The following is a 22,756-nucleotide window of genomic DNA, read 5'->3' on the forward strand; positions in this document are numbered from 1 at the left end:
TAAACATTCTTGTATAACCATCACTCAGATCAAGAAACAGAATCTTATACACCTACTGTGTATCTACAAAGATTTAAAAAATAAAAAAGGGGAAAAAAAGAATCAGTATACAATATATTAGTGCCCCAGAAGTGCCCCTCATATCTTCTTACAATCACTAACTCCCTACCTCCTCCCCAAGGGTAACCATGATCTTTTTTTAAATTATTATTACTAAGTTTATTTTCATCGTCTCAGGTCTGCTGAACTCTGGATCCAGGCTGCGTCAATAGGGTAGTGTGGCGCCTCCTGTACTTATCTCTGCTTCCTACAGTCCCTTTTATTTATTTCATTTTTGATAGTAGAGACAGGGTCTTGCTATGTTGCCCAGGCTGGTTTCAAACTCCTGGGCTCAAGCAATCTTCCTGCCTTGGCCTCCCAGAGTGCTGGGATTGCAAGTGTGAGTCACCACACCCGGCCAAGTCCTTTCCCATCTCCCAGGAAGACTATGAGAGAGATTTGGGGCCCAAGTTGATAATATCAAATACACTGAACTTGACTGTGTTCACCGTGTTCTGGCTCTAGAGAAATGAGAGTTGCTAGTGAGGGCGGCGCCATTCTGTGTATCTTCTGTACCTTGAAAGTCTCTCAAGAAATCTTGCCCCTGGTCTTCTTGTTCCAAGGACACAACAGGTTCCCTTTTTCTCTGGAGATGAAATCCAGATCTTTGATTTTAGAACCAAATTTGGACTCTTGACTCTGGAACACTAATTTCTTTAGCAAGTTGTTTCGTGGAATCAATCCTAAGTTATGGGTTTTTCAAAAATCCCTTGATGAGAGTGCATAATTGAGAGGCGCTGCAGGTGGTACAACACCGTCTGGCTTTTCTACTTTGAACCTCTGCACCAGGTTGATCTTGTCCATGGCTCTGGTTTGATTCTAAAGTCTCTGGTTCTGGTCTTTTCTGGAATCCGTGCCTAGCTCTTCAATTCTGAAACCAAATTTGGATTATTGACTCTTCTGTATGGATTTATAAAGCAAGTTTTTGTTTGGTAGAATAACCTGAGCAAGGTTTTTGATCAAAGGTATTGATGAGGATTTTCAATTGATCTGTGAGTTTGGTGCGACTGCACCTATAATTTGTTGCTACCATCTTGTGTGAAGAGGTGTCTTCGGTCATGCTGGAAGAGAGTCCTGGAAGCTGAGCTACTGTCTGGGAGACCCATAATCTCAACTTCTTAGTTTTGCCAGTTTTGTACTTTATGTAAGTGCAGTATTGACTGTTTCCTGTCTAGCTTTTCATTCAAACTCATGCTTGTGAAATTCATCTAATTTTGCATGCAATTATAGATAATTCATTTTCTTTTTTGTATGGTATTCTGTGCAAATATATTACAATTTATTTATCCATTCTACTGTACATGGTCATTTGGGTAATTTCAGTTTTGAGCTATTATAATTAATACTATGCAGATCTAGTACATGACTTTTGGTAAACGTTGTAAACATTTCTGTTGGGTATGTGCATAGGAGCAAAATAGGGTATGCAAATGTTTAGCTTTGCTAGCTACTACTCAACAGTTTTCTGAAGTGGTTGTACCAATTTACCACCAGCCATACATGAGTCCCAGTGGAATTGGAATAGAACTGTAGAATTTCAATTTTTATAAGATTTGTGCTGAATGGTAACTCTGGAGATACCCTGAGCCCAAAGATGATGAGGCAGAGGAGTTTTTCCAAAAAGTTCGAATCACCATTACTTTTTCACATTCATTTTCAAGTCAAAACATTCCTGTATGTCAGGTGTGGTGGTGCATGCCTGTAGTCCCAGCTACTCAGGAGGCTGAGGCAGGAGAATTGCTTGAGCCCAGGAGTTTGAGGCTGCAGTGAACTATGATCACACCACTGGACTCCAGCCTGGGTGACAAAGTGAGACCCTGTCTCTAAAAAAATAGTGAAATAAATAATAATAATGATAATCATAATAAATCCCTGTAAAATAGACAGAGGTACGCCTTATGCCATTTTCTCCTGAAGCTGAGGAAATGAGACAAAAGAGATCAAAATGCTTTTTCTGAGAGCCCTACTAATCCTGTATTTCCCACTCTAGCTCCAGAGCTTTGATTTTAGGTGCATGTGCCCTCCTGTGAATTTGTTACAGAAAAGGCATGTTCAGGCTGAGGCTGGCATTTCTATAACATTGCTAGTTTCAAACAACAAGTTTGAATGCCATGAACCCTCATAGCATGTGAGGGTTTATTCAGCTGACAATTAACCAGGTAGAAAGGGCATATTCATAAACTCTCTTGCCTGAACTTGGAGCTTTTCTGACAGTTTTTTGTTTGTTTGTTTTCGAGACAGAGTCTCACTCTGTCGCCCACATGGGAGGGCAGTTGCATGATCTCAGCTCACTGCAACCTCTGCCTTAAGGTTCAAGTGATTCTCCTGCCTCAGCCTCCCGAGTAGCTAGGATCACAGGCATGCGCCATCATGCCTGGCTGTATTGTATTTTTAAGTAGAGACAAGGTTTCACCATGTTGGCCAGGCTGGTCTCGAACTCCTGACCTCAAGTGATCTCCCCACCTCGGCTTCCCAAGGTGCTCAGATTACAGGTGCTGACAGTTTTAAATGGAGAAAGCAGCCTGTCCAGGTTTCCTAGCCTGGTTTCTCATCAGACTCAGCTGGGTGGCTTTTTAAGCTACACGTTTCCCCATCCCCACTCAAGGACAATTGAATTGAGGTCCTCGGAATTGGGACTTGGGAATCTGTATTTTATAAAGTTCTCAAGTGGTTCTGATTTAACTGGAGGCCAACAGCAAACCTTTGATTGGAATCACTGTTGCTCTCAGTTTTTTAAAAATGATAACCATCCAATACACTTTACCGAAATCCTGAGAACAAGAAGAGAAAATGAATTTAAAATCAGACTTTCCCCCCTTCTTTAAAGTATTCTATCAAAAGACAGGGTTTTGGGCACCAGGCTTCCTTCTGCAACAGACGTGGGTCACGCTCTCGCTGGCTCTCTTTCTGCCGCCATCTTGATTCCACGTTCCCTCCACAAAATGCCCGGCAAAGCCACGGAAACCGTCCCTGCTATAGAGCAGGAGCTGCTGCAGCCCCAGGCTGAGACAGGGTCTGGAACAGAATCTGACAGTGATGAGTCAGTACCAGAGCTTGAAGAACAGGATTCCACCCAGGTAACCACACAACAAGCCCAGCTGGCAGTAGCAGCTGAAATTGATGAAGAACCAGTCAGTAAAGCAAAACAGAGGCGGAGTGAAAAGAAGGCACGGAAGGCTATGTTCAAATTGGGTCTTCAACAGGTTACAGGAGTTACTAGAGTCACTATCCGGAAATCTAAGAATATCGTCTTTGTCATCATAAAACCAGATGTCTACAAGAGCCCTGCTTCGGATATCTACATAGTTTTTGGGGAAGCCGAGATCGAAGATTTATCTCAGCAAGCACAACTAGCAGCTGCTGAGAAATTCAAAGTTCAAGGTGAAGCTGTCTCAAATATTCAAGAAAACACACAGGCTCCAGCTGTACAAGAGGAGAGTGAAGAGGAAGAGGTCGATGAAGCAGGTGTAGAAGTTAAGGACATAGAATTGGTCATGTCACAAGCAAATGTGCCGGGAGCAAAGGCAGTCCAAGCCCTGAAAAACAGTAATGATATTGTAAATGCTATTATGGAATCAACAATGTAACCATCTGAAAGCAACTGTTTTTGGTGTCTCAGAGGAGTAACTGCAGCTTGGTTTGAAATTTGTACTGTTTCTATCATAAATAAAGTTATGGCTTCTTGTTGGATGAAAAAAAAAAAGACAGTATTTTGCCAAATTAAACAGAAAAGAGAATTCAGTGGAACATGGCTCTGATTTCAGGGTAATAATAATGGTAGGTAACAATTAAATGGCATTTAAAAATTTTCTGAACGCTTGCTGGGCGCCATGGCTCATGCCTGAATCTCAGCATTTTGGGAGGCCAAGGCAGGCAGATCACCTGAGGTCATGAGTTCAAGACCAGCCTGGCCAACATGGTGAAACCCTGTCTCTACTAAAAATACAAAAATTAGCTGGGCGTGGTGGTGCACACCTGTAATCCCAGTTACTCAGGAGGCTGAGGCAGGAAAATCACTTGAATCCAGAAGGTGGAGGTTGCAGTGAGCTGAGATTGCACCACTGCACTCCAGCCTGGGTGACAGAGTAAGACTCCGTCAAAAAAAAAATGCTGAATGCTTTCACATATTTTATTTCACTTAATCACTCAAGATCTCTTTAAGGTAGACATAATAATCCTCAATCTATGGAAGACGATATTGAGGCTTGGGGGTTAAATGCCTCATCTAAGGACACACATGCATAAAATGGCATAACCAGGACACAAACCCAAGTCTCCTGATTCCAAATTTTGCCTATTTCTCACTATCCCGCAGTGCTCTGTGAGTCAGGAAGCTCCCTCAAGGCCAACAGGAATTGAGTGTTTTGACAACTATGAATGAGCGCCATGAGTCTAACTGGACTCCATTCCATTCTCCTCCTCTCCCTTTCTTTGCTCTTCCCCCTTCCTTCAATATCCTTTTAGTGTCTCCCAAGCAACAGGTCATTTGCAATGTGGTAGGGAACTAGAGATTAAATAAGAAGTCCCTACCCTAAAAAAAAAATCATAGTCTAGTGGGGAAATAGACAAATCATTGTGTGGTGATGCACTAAACATCAACCGAAATAGGTCAAAATGGGAAGGGGAAATTATGCCCTGATCACCCATTCAAGTGGCCATGTAAATTTATAAGAAGCCTACATTCCTAGAGGTAAGAAGAACTTGCTTTGATGTACTCTCACTTCAAAGGAGGCTGTTTTATTTGGAAACAATTCCTCTGCCTTCAATATCCTATGAGTATATCCCTCAAAATGTGTGTTTAGATCTTTAATCTAATTTTATAACATGTGTTTATACTTTTTTTTTTTTTTTTTTTTTTTGAGAAGGAGTCTTGCACTGTCACCCAGGCTGGAGTGCAGTGGCGCCATCTTGGCTCACTGCAAGCTCCACCTCCCAGGTTCACACCATTCTCCTGCCTCTGCCTCCCGAGTAGCTGGGACTACAGGTGCCCGCCACCATGCCTGGCTAATTTTTTGTACTTTTAGTAGAGACGGAGTTTCACCGTGTTAGCCAGGATGGTCTCGATCTCCTGAGCTCGTGATTCACCCACCTCACCCTCCCAAAGTGCTGGGATTACAGGCATGAGCCACTGCACCCGGCCTTTTGTTTACCCTTTCCTGATTAAATTCAGATGCATGCCATCTTATTAGTGGTTTATTTGCATACTCTTTCAAGAATGATCAATGTTCAAAGAGGTATAGTGGCCTTAAAGAAGTATGGGAGGGCCAGGTGTGGTGGCTCACACCTGTAATCCCAACACTTTGGGAGGCCGAGGTGAGCAAATCACGAGGTCAGGAGTTCAAGACCAGCCTAGCTAGCATGGTGAAACCCTGTCTCTACTAAAAAAAAAAAAAAAAAGTATAGGGATAGGCTTAGAGATTTCCTTCTAGGTCGTGTGTATAGGAAAAACACCTTCCAAGATACTAGGGAAGTAATTCTGTTTGTAGTCAGCAACCAGGTGCTGGATAGAGCATGGGTAGGTAGATGAGTGTGTTCACAGGTGTGTGGCAGAGGTCAGTAGCAGACAAATTTTCCAACATACTACTTCAATAATTGTCTTCACTAGTGGCAATAAACTATACACTTTGCTTTCAAACACCTAAGAATTATTCGACAATAATAAATAGTTGCTAGGGGCTCCCTGGGTACCAGCAGCTTCTTAGGCACAGGGTCCGTAGTGGAAAATGAGACAGATATGTTCCTGCTCCATGTTTCTCCAAATAGGCTACTGATGACCAATCAAACGTTCCTAGAAAATTGAGTGTCAGCATTGCTCTTAAGTCTAACACTTTTCATCATTGCTTAACCCACTTGATGTTTCTGAAGCCTCGCACACTCTTGATGGCCCATTTCTGAGTATTAGTCTCCTTCTCATCTTCATTATGTCCCCTCTGAGCAATTGTGACATCCTCTCCCCTTCCCTCTCTGCTCCAGGGTCTCCAACTTTGAATCCAGTCTCATCTTTCAGTTTTCCATTGAGGTTATCTTTGTTCTCCTTTCCAACTATAAATAATGATAACCGACAATTGTATGGGCTTTTAAAACATTTACAGAGAAAGTTCCATCCATTATCTGAATCAAAAATCATTGAAAGCCTCATTGAGTCCTGGCCGCATTCCTCGAGGGAAGCACTGAGGTTCATCCCGGACAGCACAGTCATCGTGTGATGGACACACACTGTCTTCTAGTCCTTGATTCTGGTTCTTTCTATCTGTTTCAGGGGTGTTCCTAGGAAGCACACCGTGGGATGAAGGTTCACATGTAGGAGGTTTATAAGGAATATTTTTGGGTCCAGTGCCTGTGGAAGAGAAGGGGAGGAAGCAGGATTGGGCAGAGGAAGAAGTCGCGCTGCAGTACAATCTCAAAGAAAGTCTCATTTGACCTGACTTAGAATTCTGAAGATGGGATGACTCTCCTGAACTGTCAGCTCGTGAAGTTAGACTGACAGCTGAAGGTCGTGGGCTGGCAGCACCCTCAGCAGTGAGGGGGTGAGTTCTTCATTCGTGGATGGGCATCTGGGTAGTGCATCACAGCATCCACAACACGATTCCTCATGCATGACATTCACTCAACACAACTGACTTGACTTGCTGTCTTGAGCCTCAGTATCTAGAGCAGGGAGCTCATGGAGAAGGGGAGCTGAGTGCCTGGGGCCAGGACCACTACCCTTGGTGGTGGCAGAGCAAAAAAAGAGGCTAGAATGAGTCTCATCAAATCCCAGCAGATAAATGAGCAAAGGCTGAGGTCAGAGCAAAGCAGACAACCTTATTTCCTACCTCAAGTGTTTTATTTTTTATTTTTTATTTTTTTTTACAGATTCCCACAACGGCTATCCTGGAAATTCACCAACATCACCCCTAAAATGTCTAACCATGTTGTCAACTGTGCTGCCTGGTCAAGGACTGAGGACCTGTCTCAGAATGATCTTCCTTAATCACAGATCTAGTCATGACCTGGTTTTGCTCAAAACGTTTCGATGGCTCCTGATTGCCTGAAGAATGATTTTCAAATTTCTAAGTAGACTCTTCCAGCTCTTCAAACCTGTCCTTATCAGCCTCTCTGGCACCATCTCTGGTGACTCCTCTTGTGGCCCTGGGAGAGCCACACCAGGCTGCTGTTCTCATCTCCTTCAAATGGGCAGCCTGTTGTCCTAGCCCTGTGGCTCTGCCTTTGCTGATCCTGTCACTTGAATGATCCTCTCTCTCTTCTGGGTCTGGTAAAATCTCTCTTTTGTAAAGCTGTTGAGAATGCCTCCTCCATGTCCAGCTGCAAGTAATCACTCTTCTGACTGCTTTGTTTATACCGTTATAATAGCACTTAGCAAACTTTACTGCACTTCACTGCATGCAAATCTGATAGGTCCCTCTGATAGAATGTAAACTCCGTGAAGGCCAGCCTGGGCTCCTCCATGTCAACAGAGCTCCGTAAATACTTTCATGTTTTAAATGAGTAATGAATAAACCGTTTTAAAAAATGCTTTCTCGTTTACTCCTATCAGATCTTTCCAGGAAGGATAAGCTGAAGAGAAATTGTTTCTACTGAGAATTCACTTTAATATAAGGCTCCCTGAGAAGAGGTTCTGAAATAAACAAAATATCTGGCACCATCACGAGATCCTAGAAATGCTCCGTAGACAAACCTGAAGGTCCTCAGGAAGTGAGGTGCCTAGTGCCATAGTCTTGGGTGATTTGCTGCGATGCTCTCTCTGTTAGAAAGTTTAAAAAATAAAAGCTTTCTTTTTTTTTTGGTGACAGAGTCTCTGTTGTCCAGGCTGGAGTACAGTGGCACAATCTCGGCTCACTGCAACCTCTGCCTCCTGGGTTCAAGTAATTCTCCCACCTCAGCCTCCTGAGTAGCTGAAATTACAGGTGCCTGCCACCACGCCTGGCTAATTTTTTTGTATTTTTAGTAGAGATGGGTTTTTTCCATGTTGGCCAGGCTGGTCTCGAACTCCTGAGCTCAGGTGATCCACCTGTCTCAGCCTCCCAAAGTGCTGGGATTACAGGCATGAGCCACCGCACCCAGCCAGAAAAGCTTTGACATACTTCTTTCAAGTGATTTTCAAATGAGAAACTCAAATATAATTAATGTGTATCAAAAGGAAATTCATAGCATCCATTTTCTCCTGTGGCTGTTACCTAGCCAGAAACCTTTGGCAACTACTATTTCAATATTCTCTACTTTGCTCTAAGAAATCGATGTGATCTAATGAACAATTATGAATTTATTGATACCAGGAGACTGGGCTCTAAAAGGACAAGCAGGTGCTTTGCTAAGCAACCCTAACAATCTCTGCCGACAGAAAAGAAGACAGTCACTGCAGCCAGCAGTGCTGTTCTCAAGAAGGGTTGACACAACCATCACGGAATGGGAGACCCAAATCCCCTCCCACAAAAGCCTTTTGGTCACTCAGCACTTACTACGTGCCGGGCGCCATGAGCTTGAGCTCCATGCTTGCAAGTCTCATGTAACCTTCACAGGAACCTAGCAGATAAGAAGAACTTTCATGACTTGCATTTTTACAGATGAGGTCTTCGGAAGTTAAGGAACTGCCCAAGATCATGGGTCCTCTCAGCTGCAAGGCAGAACTAGAATAGAGTTCTGAGTAACTGAAGCCTGTGCCCTAAACCTGCTCCTTGTGAACTTGACTGCATGTTAGAATCATCCTGGGATTGTGGAAAGATGCAAAATAAATCAAACAACAACAAAAACAAACAAATAAATATATGTATTGTTACACGGTGTGAGGGCTCTCTAGAAAAACACAGCACAGAAAAAATAGTGATGTGTGGAGAAAGGGTAGGTTGCAATGTTAAATAATGTCAGGAAAATGGCTAGGGAAATAATCAGTGAGATTACACATTAGCAAAGATATGAAAAAATGGGGAGCCGTGTATGTATGTGGGGGAAGAGATTCCCAGACAGGCTATATGGCAGGTAAAAGGCCCCTTTGTAGAACAATTGGCCAGTGCAGCTACAGAGACTGCAGGTGGAGGGTGGCGGTGGGGGGGTGGAAGATGAAGTCAGAGAATCACATAAGAGTTTGTAAACCACAGTGAGACTCCTCCCCTCTTATGATGTAAGTCTACTGGTTAAATTACTGATATTCCACTTTTTACAAACATTTTAAACATATATAAAACCACCTTAAAGACATATCTTCAAATTTGGAACACCTGAGCCAATGTTTGGGCCAGAGAAGGAAGGGGCTGGAGAACCAGGAAAGATGGGAGCGAGGAGCAGCAGGGCCCAAGGAGGGCTCCAGGCAGCCCCTGACCACCCAAAGCCATCATCTCTCCTAAACTAGAAAGAGTATATTGTAGGGGCTCGTTGGAAAATCTAAGCTCCCTCATTTAAAAAACAAAAATGGCACCAGGGATTTGTGTTTTCTTCCCAATGTTTCTCTTTACGAGAAGTCAGCATTTTCCCCCCATCCTTGCTTAGTTTCTGCCTTCCCACCTCCTACTTGGTTTCTTGGGTTTTACTCTCCTCTTCTGCCCGTGCTGTAGACTGTTTGACCAGCCACAGTCCCTCTGTTTGTCTCTTCACCTTGATCTCCATGTCCCCACTCCTAACTCCAATTATGCTCTTGTCTTGGGTGGTGGCCACATTCCTATTGTGGCCTCCGCCCCACCCCATCCCTGCACTACATCCCCCTTTCACATCCTCATCCCACCCCTGTTTCCTGGTCTTGGTCCCTGTGGTAAACTGTTAGATTGAAGGCCCCAATAAACCACAGCCCAAAAGAGTCACAACCTGTGTAGCACCTCCTTCATTGACTCTGGAATGGGCGATGTGACTTGCTTTGGCCAAAGAAACATTAGCAAATAGGATGCAAGCAGGGACCCCACTGGTGCCTATGCATTGAAGTCATCTGCCATATTTTAATATTGCTCAGGTGGTTTCTTGAGTATTGATAGGCTGCCTGGAGAGAGACACTGAAGGATGAGATGCCACCTTGGACTATCAGCTGGAGCCAAGCTCCAGATGGAGGCAGCCATGTGACTGCATGCGTACTGCAGCACGTGAAGCAGGAAGGCTGCCCAGTGGAGCGGGTTCAGCCCTCACACTCATGAAAAATTAAGAAATTCTGTATGTCTGTATTTGTTTTAAGCCACTAAGTTTTGTGGGGTTTTTTGTTTGTTTGTTTGTTTTTTAAACATAGCAATAGATAAACAAAGCAATCCCCATCTCATCTCGACCAAACCTCTTACTCCCAGGCCTGGCAGACCATCTCCACATCTGTGACAGCCTGAGTTGCTGCATGTCTATTCAATTTCACCAAGACCTGCTGATCCAGCTTCACCTGAACTTGGGGTTACCACAACATCTGGCTTTGGACAGATTGGCATTTGAGCTTTCTGAGCAGGAAACAAATTGAGAGAAAACTGGGTGTACAAATATTCATTACTTTCATGCTGTGTTATGATCTGTGTATGACTCTCCTCGTTCAATCCTGGGCCTACATTATATCTGTAATTCTGCCGAGTCATCGTTGGGAAATGAATTCCTATTTGCGTTGTCTATCAGCCAGTGAGCACAGTCCTTCTGGTTCCCTTTCATAAATACACTCTTTCCTCACATTCTTGAGGGTGAGAGATTGTTGGCAACTTCATTTATTTACTTTTCTTAGCTCTTTCAAGACAAGAGTCAAATTTTTAAAATTTAGTTCCAGAAATAGTTGAGAAAAGCTGATATTTTACTTTTCAGGAAGAGAGTGACTTCCTCATTTCTGAAGGACTGCTCGCACACTCCTGCTAATACATTTGCTTCTGGTGCACTCAGTGTGTGCTGAAGGGCTCAGGAATTTGGGCAGAGTGGTCTGCATTTGAAAATTGCCCACACTGTGGCCTGAGTGATGGATTGTCAAGTGTGACACATCTGATAGGAGAGACCCTGGACCTTGAGTCCCACAAGGGCAGTGGTGGCTGGTCTAGTCCATCACTGTATTCTCAGTCTTTGGCACAGGGCCGAACACAGAAATATGCCTAATAAATATTTCTTGCATGAGTGAATAGATTACCTTTATGAGAAATTTCGTGCCTTGGAAATGATGTTCAGTATCCTATAGGAAACCACTTATCTTGATAAGCTAAAAAAAATTAGAATAAAAAAACTGCTGCTCCAAATGTGGTAAAAACAAGTTCAGTGTTTTCTTTCAATTTCTATGTCAAATATTAGTGTGAAAACAAGTTTACTATATGACCAAGTGAACTCTGCAGAACAAGGGCAAAGTCAGTAAGCAATGAATTGTACATGTGCTTCCTCTGCATTTCATTTGAAATTTGAAAGCAAAGATAAAATTTCAAAACCGGAAGTTTTTTTTAAGGACCATTTTTCCTACGAAAAGTAACATATGTTGGGCAGCAGGGTGGCTCACACCTGTAATCTCAGCACCTCGGGAGGCCGAGGTGGGTGGATCACTTGAGCTCAGGAGTTTGAGATCAGCCTGGGCAACATAGTGAAAGCCTGCCTCTATTTCTTCCTTTCCATCCTTCCTTTCTTCCTTCCTTTCTCTTTCTTTCTTCTTTCTTTCTTTCTTTCTTTCTTTCTTTCTTTCTTTCTTTCTTTCTTTCTTTCTTTCTTTCTTTCTTTCTTTCTTTCTTCTTTCTTTCTTTTTCTTTTCTCTCTTTCTCTCTTTCTTCTTTCTCTCTTTTCTTTCTCTCTCTCTCTTTCTTTCTTTCTTTCCTTCTTTCTAAGCAACACGTGTTTGCTTTAAATGTTTTATAAAATACGGAGAAGTAAAAGTGAACAAAACTAAAACAACCTCTAAAAACAATTTTTTAAAATTGCTGCCTATCCTAACTATAAACAACAAAAGTGAGATTACAGTATTTCACAATCTACTTTATTCCCTTACCAATATTTCATGCATCATTTTTCATTTTGCTGAATATTCTCTCACGTTATCATTTTTAATGGATAAATTGTGTTCCTCTACTCTGTTTAGTGTGGTACCAAATGTTTATTAACCTTCTCTAATTTTGGATATTTATATAGTTCACTTTTTTTTGCTGTTACAAACAATGCGATAATAAACATACTTGTAAAAACATCTTTGCATGTATCCATGATTATTTCCCAAGGCCAAATTCTAAGAAATGAATTTCCTGAGTTGAGTGGTTTCCATTTAAGTCTTTTGATACATACTGTTAAATTTCTTTCTGGAAAAATAGCCCCTTTTCTATACCTCACACATAACTCCTGCACACTCATCATTCACCACTGATTATTATTATTGCTTTTGGGGTTTGTTGTTGTTGTTGTTTTGAGACAAGGTCTCACTTTGTTGCCCAGGCTGGAGTGCAGTGATGTTCTCTCAGCTCACTGCAATCTCAGCTTCCCAGGCTCAGGCTATCCTCCCACCTCAACCTCCTGAGTAGCTGGGACTACAGGCATGTGCCACCCTGTCTGGCTAATTTTTAATTTTTTTTAGAGATGGGGTCTCACCACGTTGCCCAGACTGGTCTTGAAATCCTGAGCTCAAGCAATCCACCTGCCTCAGCTTCCCAAAGTCCTGGGATTACAAGTATGAGCCACCATGCCTAGCTGCTTTTGGTTTTATTGTAAGTGTAACCATGGGTGAAAATAAAAGCTCGTATTTGAAAACTCCTTGTTGTCAGTGAGATCAGACATTACTTTATTTCTTGGATTATTAGTGAGATTAGGTATTTTAATATGTTTATGAACCATTTATGTATCTTGTTTTTGCAAGTGCCAGTACATGTCTTGTGGCTATTTTTTTCTATTGCAATGTTTTCCTTTTATGTATTGATTTCGCATATGCTCTTTGCATAGAAATGATACAGACTTCTTGTCATATAATTTGCAAATATTTTGCCTGTGTGGTCATTTGTCTTTGAGTATTGTCTGTAGTGATTTCAACATAGATTTTTTTTAAAGTAAATAGTCTAATTGCATTATCTTTTTCCCTTCATAGTTTCTGTCTTTGATGCCATATTTAGAAGGGCTATTTGCACCCCTACTATTTAAAAAACTTCGTATTTTCTTTAAGTACTATTGTGATTTCTTATAATTTTTATTTTATATTTAACCTCTTTTGGCCCTGCTCTTTAACATGTCTTTTCTTATACTTTCTTTGGGTTTCATTGACTGTACTTCACCAATTTCTTGAGATGAATGCTGAGAGTACTGATATCCAACTCATCTTCTTTTTAATATGTGCACTTAAGGATATGTATTGCTCTCTAAGCATGGCTTAAACTGGATCTTAGAAGTTTTGGTATGCATGACTTTTCCGTTGTCATTTCTTCTTTAACCCATAGATTATTTAATGTGTAGTTTTAAATGTCCAAATACAGAGAAGATTTCCAGCTAATCTTTTTTTGAAAAAAAAAAATTGATTTCTAGCCTACTTCCACTCTAGAGAACATATTTGGTATGATTTCCATCTTATACCATATAGACAATTTCTGTTCATCTGTCATGTGTACTTTTCACATGACACATAAACAAAAATTGTCTATATGCTACAAGATGGAATTGGCAGATAGATACCCTTTTTTTTTTGAGACGGAGTCTCTCTCTGTCTCCCGGGCTGGAGTGCAGTGGCGCGATCTCGGCTCACTGCAAGCTTTGCCTCCTGGGTTCATGCCATTCTCCTGCCTCAGCCTCATGAGTAGCTGGGACTACAGGTGCCCACCACCATGCCCAGCTAATTTTGTTTTTGTATTTTTAGTAGAGACGAGGTTTCATCCTGTTAGCCAGGATGGCCTCAATTTCCTGACCTCATGATCCGCCCGCCTCGGCCTCCCAAAGTGCTGGGATTGCAGGTGTGAGCCACCGCGCCCGGCCTAGATACCCTTTTTAAGTGCACATGACACATATCTTGGGTGCAACATTCACATATGTCAGTTGGATTAAACTTATTAATTATGTGCTTCTTCTATAAGAAATGTGGAAAGTCTCGTACTGCAACTGTGGCTTTTTCTGTTTGAGTGTTATTCAAAATGTGTTCTGCTGGCCAGTGGTAGTCTCCAAACTGTCACCTGTCCAAGAACACATAAGTTAGTGTGTTCTTGGAACACACTGTAAGTTGAAACAACCATTTAGCAACTTTATTAGCAATTTGACATTGCTATGACATCTATGCATTATGATTAGCGAATCTGTATTTTGTGTATTGTTTTTCATTTTCTCTATTAGTCAATTTTTATCGTAATTTTATAGGAGTATTAATCTGCAGCAGATTAGAAAATTTTAAATGTTCCTTCAACACAGATACTTTGAAAAAGTTTTATTTTGTAGTTCTGTTAAATTTTGCTCTGTGTATTTTCACCTCTGTTATTAAAGACATACAATCTTAGAAGTGCAAAATCTTCCCAGCATACTGTACATTTTTATCATTATGAATTCTCTCTCTTTATCCGTAATACTTTCGCCTATATGATATATAATATCATGAAAATCGAATTTTCATGATATTAATATAACTACTGCAGCTTTCTTTTTCCGTTTGTTTCTATATCTTTGCACTTTACTTTATTTTATTTTATTTTATTTTATTATTTTATTTTATTTGGACAGAGTTTCACTCTTGTTGCCCAGGCTGGAGTGCAATGGCATGGTCTTGGCTCACTGCAATCTCCACCTCCCGGGTTCAAGCGATTCTCCCACCTCAGCCTCCCGAGTAGCTGGAATTACAGGTGCCCTACACCACGCCCAGCTAATTTTTATATTTTTAGTAGAGATGGGGTTTCACGATGTTAGTCAGGCTGGTCTCGAACTCCTGACCTCAGGTGATCCACCTGCCTCTGCCTCCCAAAGTGCTGGGATTACAGGCGTAAGCCACCACACCTGGCCTCTTTGTACTTTAGATGAGTGTTTTGTAAGCAACATGCCATAATTTTTTTTAAATCCTGCCTGACACTTTATCCTTTAATTGGTCATTTTAGTTTACTTATATTAAATGTAGTTTCTAATGTGTTTAGATCTAATCTGCCCTTTTACTTCTCCTTTCTCTTATTGATCTATATTCCTTACTTCTTTTTTGCCTTTTTTGGGACTCCATATTATTTATTATTCCATTCCCCTCTTCCATTAGCTTGGTAGTTTTATATAATTTTGCTTTTCTATTTGTGCTTACCTCAGTGACTACAATATGCATTCTTCACTTATAGTCTAATGTTGCTTGATATTTCTACTCTTTTCCAAGGTAACGCAAGAACCTTAGAAGCTTTTAACTTCATTTATTCCCTCATGACTTATGTGTAATTATTACTGTTTAGTTCTTTATGGATATTTTACCCTAAGGGATTATTATATATATTACATATAAAAATATATTATTATTGTATTTTACCCTAAGCCATTATTATTATTGTTTTATATAGTCAATGGTCAATTAAATTAGTCACATTAAATTAAATTAGTCACATTAAATTAAATTAGTCACACCATTTTTGTGCTTTTTATTTTTTCTTGCATCTCTGATTTTCACTCTGAGTTAATTTTTCTTCTGTGTGAAGAACAACCTCTTAGTTTTGATCTGTTGTAACATAACATGTCTCACTTCTTTTTGTGACATTTAGAATTATTCTTTGGCAATGGTTTTCCTTCAGTATTTTGAAGATACCATTGCATTGTCTTCTAGCCCTTGTTACAGTTGAAAAGTCAGGGAACAGTTTGTTATGTCTTGGAAGGTCTCTCTCTTTTTCCCTGGCTACTTTCAATATTTCTTCTTAGTCCTTACTTTGAGAAGTTTTACTATGATAATTTTAATTTTATTTTTCATGCTTTGAATTTTGAGTGCTTCTGAAATCTGTGGCTTGTTTATCTTTCATTAGTTTTAGGCAATTATCAGCCATTATCTCTTCAAATATTGCTTCTACTTCATTTGGGCTTCTCCTTACTTTGGGAAGCCCCATTTATACATATGTTAAAACTTTTTGCTATATCCTCTGTTTTTAAAGCTCTTTTCTGTGTTTTTCCATTTCCCCCCTCTTTTCTATGCTTTATTCTGAGCTATCTTCCAGTTTACTAATTCTCTCTTCAACTTTGTCTAAATTCTGATTAAATTCATTCACTGAGTTCTTAATTTCACTTATTTTAATTTTCAGTTTTAGAATTTCCATTTATTAAGGGTTTTTCTAGTTTCTAACCCACTATGAAATTATCAGTCTTGTATTTTATCTCAAATAAAGTAAGCACACTTATTTTAAATCTGTGGTAACTCTATTTTCTGTATCTTCTCTGGATCTATTCCTATTGTCTCATGTTTTCCATGAGTTTTAATAAAATCATCTGGTATCATTGTGTACTTGGTTATTTTTTTAATTGGGTTTCAGATGCATATGCAATATATGATAATTTGAGGCTGACAAGGTGCAATCCTTCCTCAGAAATTATTTATATTTACAGGCATACTTGAGAGATATTGTGGTTTCAGTTACAGACTATGGCAATAAAGTGAATATTTTAACAAAACAAGTAATACAATTTTTTTGTTTCCCAGGGAATACATGTTATGTTTATACTGTCCTGTAGTCCATTAAATGTACAATAGCATTTTATCTAAGAAAACAACATGCATACATTGATTTTACAATACTTTATTGCTGAAAAATGCCAATAATCATCTCAGCCTTCAGTGAATCATAATCTTTTGTGCTGGTAAAAGGTCTTGCTTTGATATTGATGACTACTGATTGATCAGGGTGGTGGTTGCTGAAGGTTGAGGTGGCTGTGGCAATTTCTTAAAATAAGTTGACAATGAAATTTTCTGAATTGATTGAGAGGTTTCTCTCTAATGTACCATAATGTTTGATAGCATTTTACCTACCATAGAGCTTCTTCAAAATTGGAGTAATCCTCTCAAACCCTGCTGCTGCTTTATCAACTGAGATTATGGAACACTCTCAATCCTTTGTTGTCATTTCAACAATGTTCACAGCATCTTCACCAGGAGTAGTGCATTCCATCTAAAGAACCCACTTTCTTTTCTTATCTATTAGAAACAACTCTTCGTCTGTTCAAGTTTTATTGTGAGGTTTGAGCAAATCAGTCACATTTTCAAACTCCATTTCTAATTCTAGTTCTCTGGCCATTTCCACCACATCTGCAGTTACTTCCTCCACTGAAGTCTTGATCCCTTCAAAGTCATTCATGATGGTTGGAATCCACCTTTTACAAACTTCTATTAATATTATTATTTTGACCTCCTCCCATGAATCATAAATGTTCTTTTTTTTTTTTTTTTTTTTGAGACAGAGTCTTACTCTGTCACCCAGACTGGAGTGCAGTGGCGCTATCTCGGCTCACTGCAAGCTCCTCCTGCCGGGTTCATGCCATTCTCCTCCCTCAGCCTCCTGAGCAGCTGGGACCACAGGCGCCCACCACCATGCCCAGCTAATTTTTTGTATTTTTAGTAGAGACAGGATTTCACCTTGTTAGCCAGGGTGGTCTTGATCTCCTGACCTTGTGATCCACCCACCTTGGCCTCCCAAAGTGCTGGGATTACAGGCATGAGCCACTGTGCCTGGCCTAATCATAATTGTTCTTAATGGCATCTAAAGTGGTAAATCCTTTTCAGATGCTTTTCAATTTACTTTGCCCAGATCTAACAGAAGAACCATGTTTTATGGCAGCTATAATCTTACATAATGTATTTATTTAATAGTGAAACCTGAAAATCAAATTATTTCTTGGTCCAAGAGGTGCAGAAGGGATGTTGCGTTAGCGGCCATTAGAACAACATTAATATACATCCCTGTACATTTCTGTTGGAGCTTTTGGGTGACCAGTGCATTATCAATGAGCAGTAATATTTTCAAAGAAATTTTTTTTTCTGAGAAGTAGATCTCAAAAGTGGGCTTTAAATATTCAGTAAGCCATGCAGTAAACAGATATGCTGTCATTCAGGCTTTGTTGTTTTATTTATAGAGCACAGGCTGGATAGCTTTAGCATACTTCCCAAGGGCCCTAGGGCTTTTGGAATGGTAAGTGAGCATTGGCTTCAATTTAGTCACCAGCTACATTAGCCCATAAGAAGAAAGTCAGCCTGTTCTTTGAAGCCAACATTAACTTCTCTTTAGCTATGAAAGTTCTAGATGGCATATTCTTTCAATAGAAGGCTGTTTATTTCTACTTCAAAAATCTGTTGTTTTAGCACGCCACCTTCGTCAATGATTTTAGCTAGATCTGAATAATTTGTTGCAGCTTCTCCATCAGCACTTGCTGCTTTACCTTGCACTTTTACGTTATGGAGATGGCTTTTTTCTCTAAACCTCATGGGCTAACCTCTGCTAGCTTCAAATTTTTCTTCTGCAGTTTTTTTCACCTCTTTTAGCCTTCATAAAATTGAAGAGAGTTAGGGCCTTGCTCTGGATCGGACTTTGGCTTAAGGGAATGTTGTGGCTGATTAGATCTTCTACCCAGACCACTGAAACTTCCTCTACATCAGTAATAAGGCTTTTCTCATCATTTGTGTGTTCATTGGAGTCGTACTTTTAATTTTCTTCAAGACCTTTTTTTTTTTTTTAACATTCACAACTGGGCCAACTATTTAGCACAAAAGGCCTACCTTTCGGCCTATGTTGGCTTTCAAAATGTCTTCCTCTAACTAAGCTATAATTATTTCTAGCTTTTTATATAAAGTGAGAGATATGCAACTCTTCCTTTCACTTGGACACTTAGAGGCCATTGAAGAGTTATTAATTGGCTTAATTTCAATATTGTTGTGTCTCAGGGAATAGAGAGGCTGAAGGAGAGGGAGAGAGATGGAAGAACGGCTAGTCATAGCAGTCAGAACATACACATTTATCAATTAAGTTCACCATCTTATATGGGTGCAGTTTGCAGGGCCCCCAAACAATTATGATAGTAGCATCAAAGATCACCGGTCACAGATCACCACAACAGACATAATAATAACAATAAAGTTTGAAATATTGCAAGAATTACCAAAATGTGACACAGAGACATTAAGTGAGCACATGCTGCTGGGAAAATGGCACTGATAGATTTCCTCAATGCAGCGTTGCTGTAAACCTTCAGTTTATTTAAAAAAACAGAGTATCTGGAAAGTGCAATCAAGGGAAGTCCAATAAAACAAAGCACATAAAACAAAATATGCCTGTACTTCTAGGAGGTTGCTTAGGGTTATAACAATCCAGGATCAACCCAATCCAATCAGTGTTGAAAATGACTGGAGACTGTTCAGTATGAGGGCTCATCTACTTCCACACTCACTATTCAGGCATAGCCCTTCAGGAATCCAAACCAATGTACTGGGAGTTTACTAGAGGCTTTCCTTTCCAAATTATCCTTTACTCCAGTTTTCATTCTCTTAGCTCCTTAAGGGTCTTGAAAGTGTTGTAGTCTACAGCCTCTCAGTCATCTACTTTGAAACTGGCCAACACCTCCAGGGGTAAAGCATCCCCAGATGCTGTGTTTACCTCTCTGAGTTTCCTTCATCTCTTAGATCTTGACCTTATTATTTTTCACTGACTTTTTGGCTCTCAGATACCTTCAAGGAGGTGTATTTTATACTTTTTCAGGTTTTCTGATTGTTTTCAGCAGGAGTGTTGATCTGAATTGCCTAGCCTATTATTGCTAGAAGACGAAGGTTCTTTTTAAAACTTAAATTCACTTGGAATGTATTTAATTTGGGGGTGAGTTATCATGTTATTTCCAACATCATTCCTTGAAATATTTTCATAATTATATAAACCATTACCATTATCATACTCTAAATGATTGTATAAATATTTGGATCTGTTTCTGGAGTTTTTATTCTGTTCTGCCCCTCTTTATATTTTTACACCAGAACCAAGAACCATGTCATTCGGTGGTTACAGTCAATTGCTGTAATTGTGTAATACATTTTAATATCTGGTGAGAGAAGACTTCCTTAGTTCTCTATTTTTTTTTTACAAATTTTTTTGGGGGGGTGTTTTTATCTTTGTTGTTTTGGATAAATTTTAGATTTTTAATTATATCTATTCCCAAAAATTCTATTAAAATTTTGATGGAAATTTTATTAAATTTATATATTAATTTGAGAACTCAGAATTTTCAATATTGAGTTTTTAATGCAGCAACAAGGCATAAATCTCTTTTTACACACATCTTTTTAAATTTATCCCAACCTGAGGCTAGGGAGCTGGGCTTTCATACTACCAAACCAGCTAATCATCGGATAAGAGTGGCCTGGGGAGATGCAAAATTCCAGGTATTTCTGGCTCTGTGCATGTGCGGGTAAAGTGTTCCAATAACCTGAGGAAATATTCCAAAGAAAAGTTCATAGTCACAAGTCATTAGAGGTAAAAACACACAAAAGCCAGGGAAACAGCACACATAAAACAGTCAAGGGGTCCAAGGGGATCTGGTGGGGTCAATAGTGTCTGTTATAACGTGTGTCTATTTTTGGCATGTGTACATTTATCAGTCAAAAAGTTTCATCAGTTGTGCTTGTTATTGTCTCTGGAAATCTGCCATGCCTACTCAGAGTGGCTTCTCCAGTGCTGTTCCCTGGGTAAACACTAGATTATTTCAGTTTCCTTCTTCCTTAACTTGAGTATTACCTACAAACAAAGTGTTGTAAACCTTACTTTGCTGTACTCCAATGTCTTTAACTTTTTACATTTTAGCACAACGTTGACTCTACAAGTTCCCCCAAAATGTTTTGAAACACAAAATAATGAAAAAAAGACCCCCAAACCAGTCAAGTGGAAATACTGGCAACAATAGAAGAGCATGGGGTTGTGGGGTGGAGGCTGGCAGCTGAAAGAGCAGGGAAGGCTATGGAGGCTGTGACAGATGGGGGTGTCATAAAGTGGGAAGGAGAGGCAAGATGGAATGTAAGAATTACATGTGTTTTGCCCCACACATACACATGTAACACACATACACATGTAACACACATACAAACAGATGAATCCACAAAACCCCACATGGAGCAACCCAGAATATGGTAGGCCCAGTTTGAGCCTTTGCTATTATCACTACAGAATTAATATGTATTGGAGACTCATAAGAAGATCCTTTGAATGAAGGAATCAGGAATAAGGAGTCTTGTAGGAAAACATTCATCCAAAGAGAGGGAAGTCAGACTCTTCTAGAGTCAGAAAAGGAGAATGGTTTAAAGATAGCACATCTGTCATCAAGCTATTCTTTCAGCTCAGGACTGAGTCTACGTTCTAAAGGAAGGGAACTGTGGGCAAAAACTGAATAACCTCTTCTCACAGAAAGTAATATGTGACAATGGGAGCACCATCCAGCTCTACATGGGAACCCTTTTAATGAACGAAGGTAAGGGATTTATCATAGCATGTAGGCTTAGGTACATCCATCTGCAGTGGGCATAGCTTCAGATCATCAGAGGGCTCTGGTATACCCTGACTTCTGATACATCTGCTGCAGGAAGTAGGTATCAGGGGCTTCACAAATAGAAGAAGAGGTGTTAGCAGCAGTGGAGACCCCATGAAGCTTGGGAATATCAAAGACTGTGATGCAGGCATCTCTCCAGGAAGCTGGAGCAGCACAGGACAGGAGGAAGAGAGTGGATGTTGTGTAGCCCATGTTCATGAACACATGTGAGATGCTTGCTGGAAACAGCTGGGAATGTGGTGGAGCCTGACTTTAAAGGAGAGAAGGCTACAGTTTCTTGTGCTAGTTCAGGTCCCCCAAAAAGCAGACACTAAATCAGGATTAGATGAGCAAAGCATTTATTGAGGGCACTGCCTGTGAAGGAGAAGAAGGAAGAAGCCAACAATGCTGGGAAAACCATCAGACCATGATGTAGGTCTGACCCCTGTGAAGGAGGATTAAGTAGAAAGAATCTCAGACTGTAGCCTTATTCCAAGAAAGTTTCAGCCAGGCTTCTGGGGAGTTCTTGAGGCAGCATCTCCTGGTTGAGGAGACCCAGGTCCTGCAGGAACACCACCATGTTCAATCATTGGCTGGGAACAGACCATGAGAAACCTGGCCTTGGTACAACATGCAGAGGGACAATGTTGGAGCCATCAGACAACCATGATCCCACTGCAGGAGATGAAGCAGCTCCTCTTAATGTTCATCACAGTTTCATGCTAGCAGATGGGACTCAAACAGGGAAATACTTGTTATAGTTTGTGAAGCCATATTTTGAACCCTGGATCTGTGCTGATCTAGATGAAGAAACTTGGGTTGCAAAGGGTTAAACTTTTTGGAACTTAAATAATTATACTCTTAGTTTTCAGAACTCCTTCATTCAGAACTACAACCTTCTTCCTCTGTGATACCCTTCTTCCTTGTGATGCCTATAAACTGAGGCATATCTAGAGTGGGGTATATTAGAACACATCAAAGAGGTCCTGGAATTGCCAACAGCTTGTGCAGAGGTCATCAGAATGAAATTTTTCTGGTCTCATTATACTGAAAGATAATAGATTGCTTAAATGTGTCTAAATGTACGTATGTTGGCTAGGGAGACAAAGGTGAGGATATATGAAAGAACCCAGGTAACAGATGAGAAGCAATCAACACCCCCTACTCCAGCCACTCAGAAATGCCAAGAGTTTGAAAGTTGTCTGAGGATTTAAAAGTTGTCTAAATAATAGAAAAACTGCTCAGCATGTCCAAAATTCCAGAACATTGGTGACCCCTCCCCTAGAAAGGA

General features: G+C 40.3%; 1 protein-coding gene and 1 pseudogene across 1 annotated transcript; one reads left to right on the forward strand and one right to left on the reverse strand.

Annotated features, from left to right (window-relative positions):
- Positions 1-544: 544 nt before the first annotated feature.
- On the reverse strand, positions 545-1,159 carry LOC129485762 (double homeobox protein A-like; annotated as a pseudogene).
- A 1,818-nt stretch (positions 1,160-2,977) lies between these two features.
- LOC129485853 (nascent polypeptide-associated complex subunit alpha-like) lies at positions 2,978-7,615 on the forward strand. Its single transcript, XM_055284852.2, has 2 exons — positions 2,978-3,876; positions 6,955-7,615. Exon 1 carries the CDS (start codon positions 3,042-3,044, stop codon positions 3,684-3,686), a length of 645 nt encoding a protein of 214 aa, XP_055140827.1. The 5' UTR covers positions 2,978-3,041; the 3' UTR covers positions 3,687-3,876; positions 6,955-7,615.
- The last annotated feature ends 15,141 nt before the right edge of the window (positions 7,616-22,756 follow it).

This window comes from Symphalangus syndactylus, chromosome 7, assembly GCF_028878055.3.
Source record: "Symphalangus syndactylus isolate Jambi chromosome 7, NHGRI_mSymSyn1-v2.1_pri, whole genome shotgun sequence".
Taxonomy (NCBI): Eukaryota; Metazoa; Chordata; class Mammalia; order Primates; family Hylobatidae; genus Symphalangus; species Symphalangus syndactylus.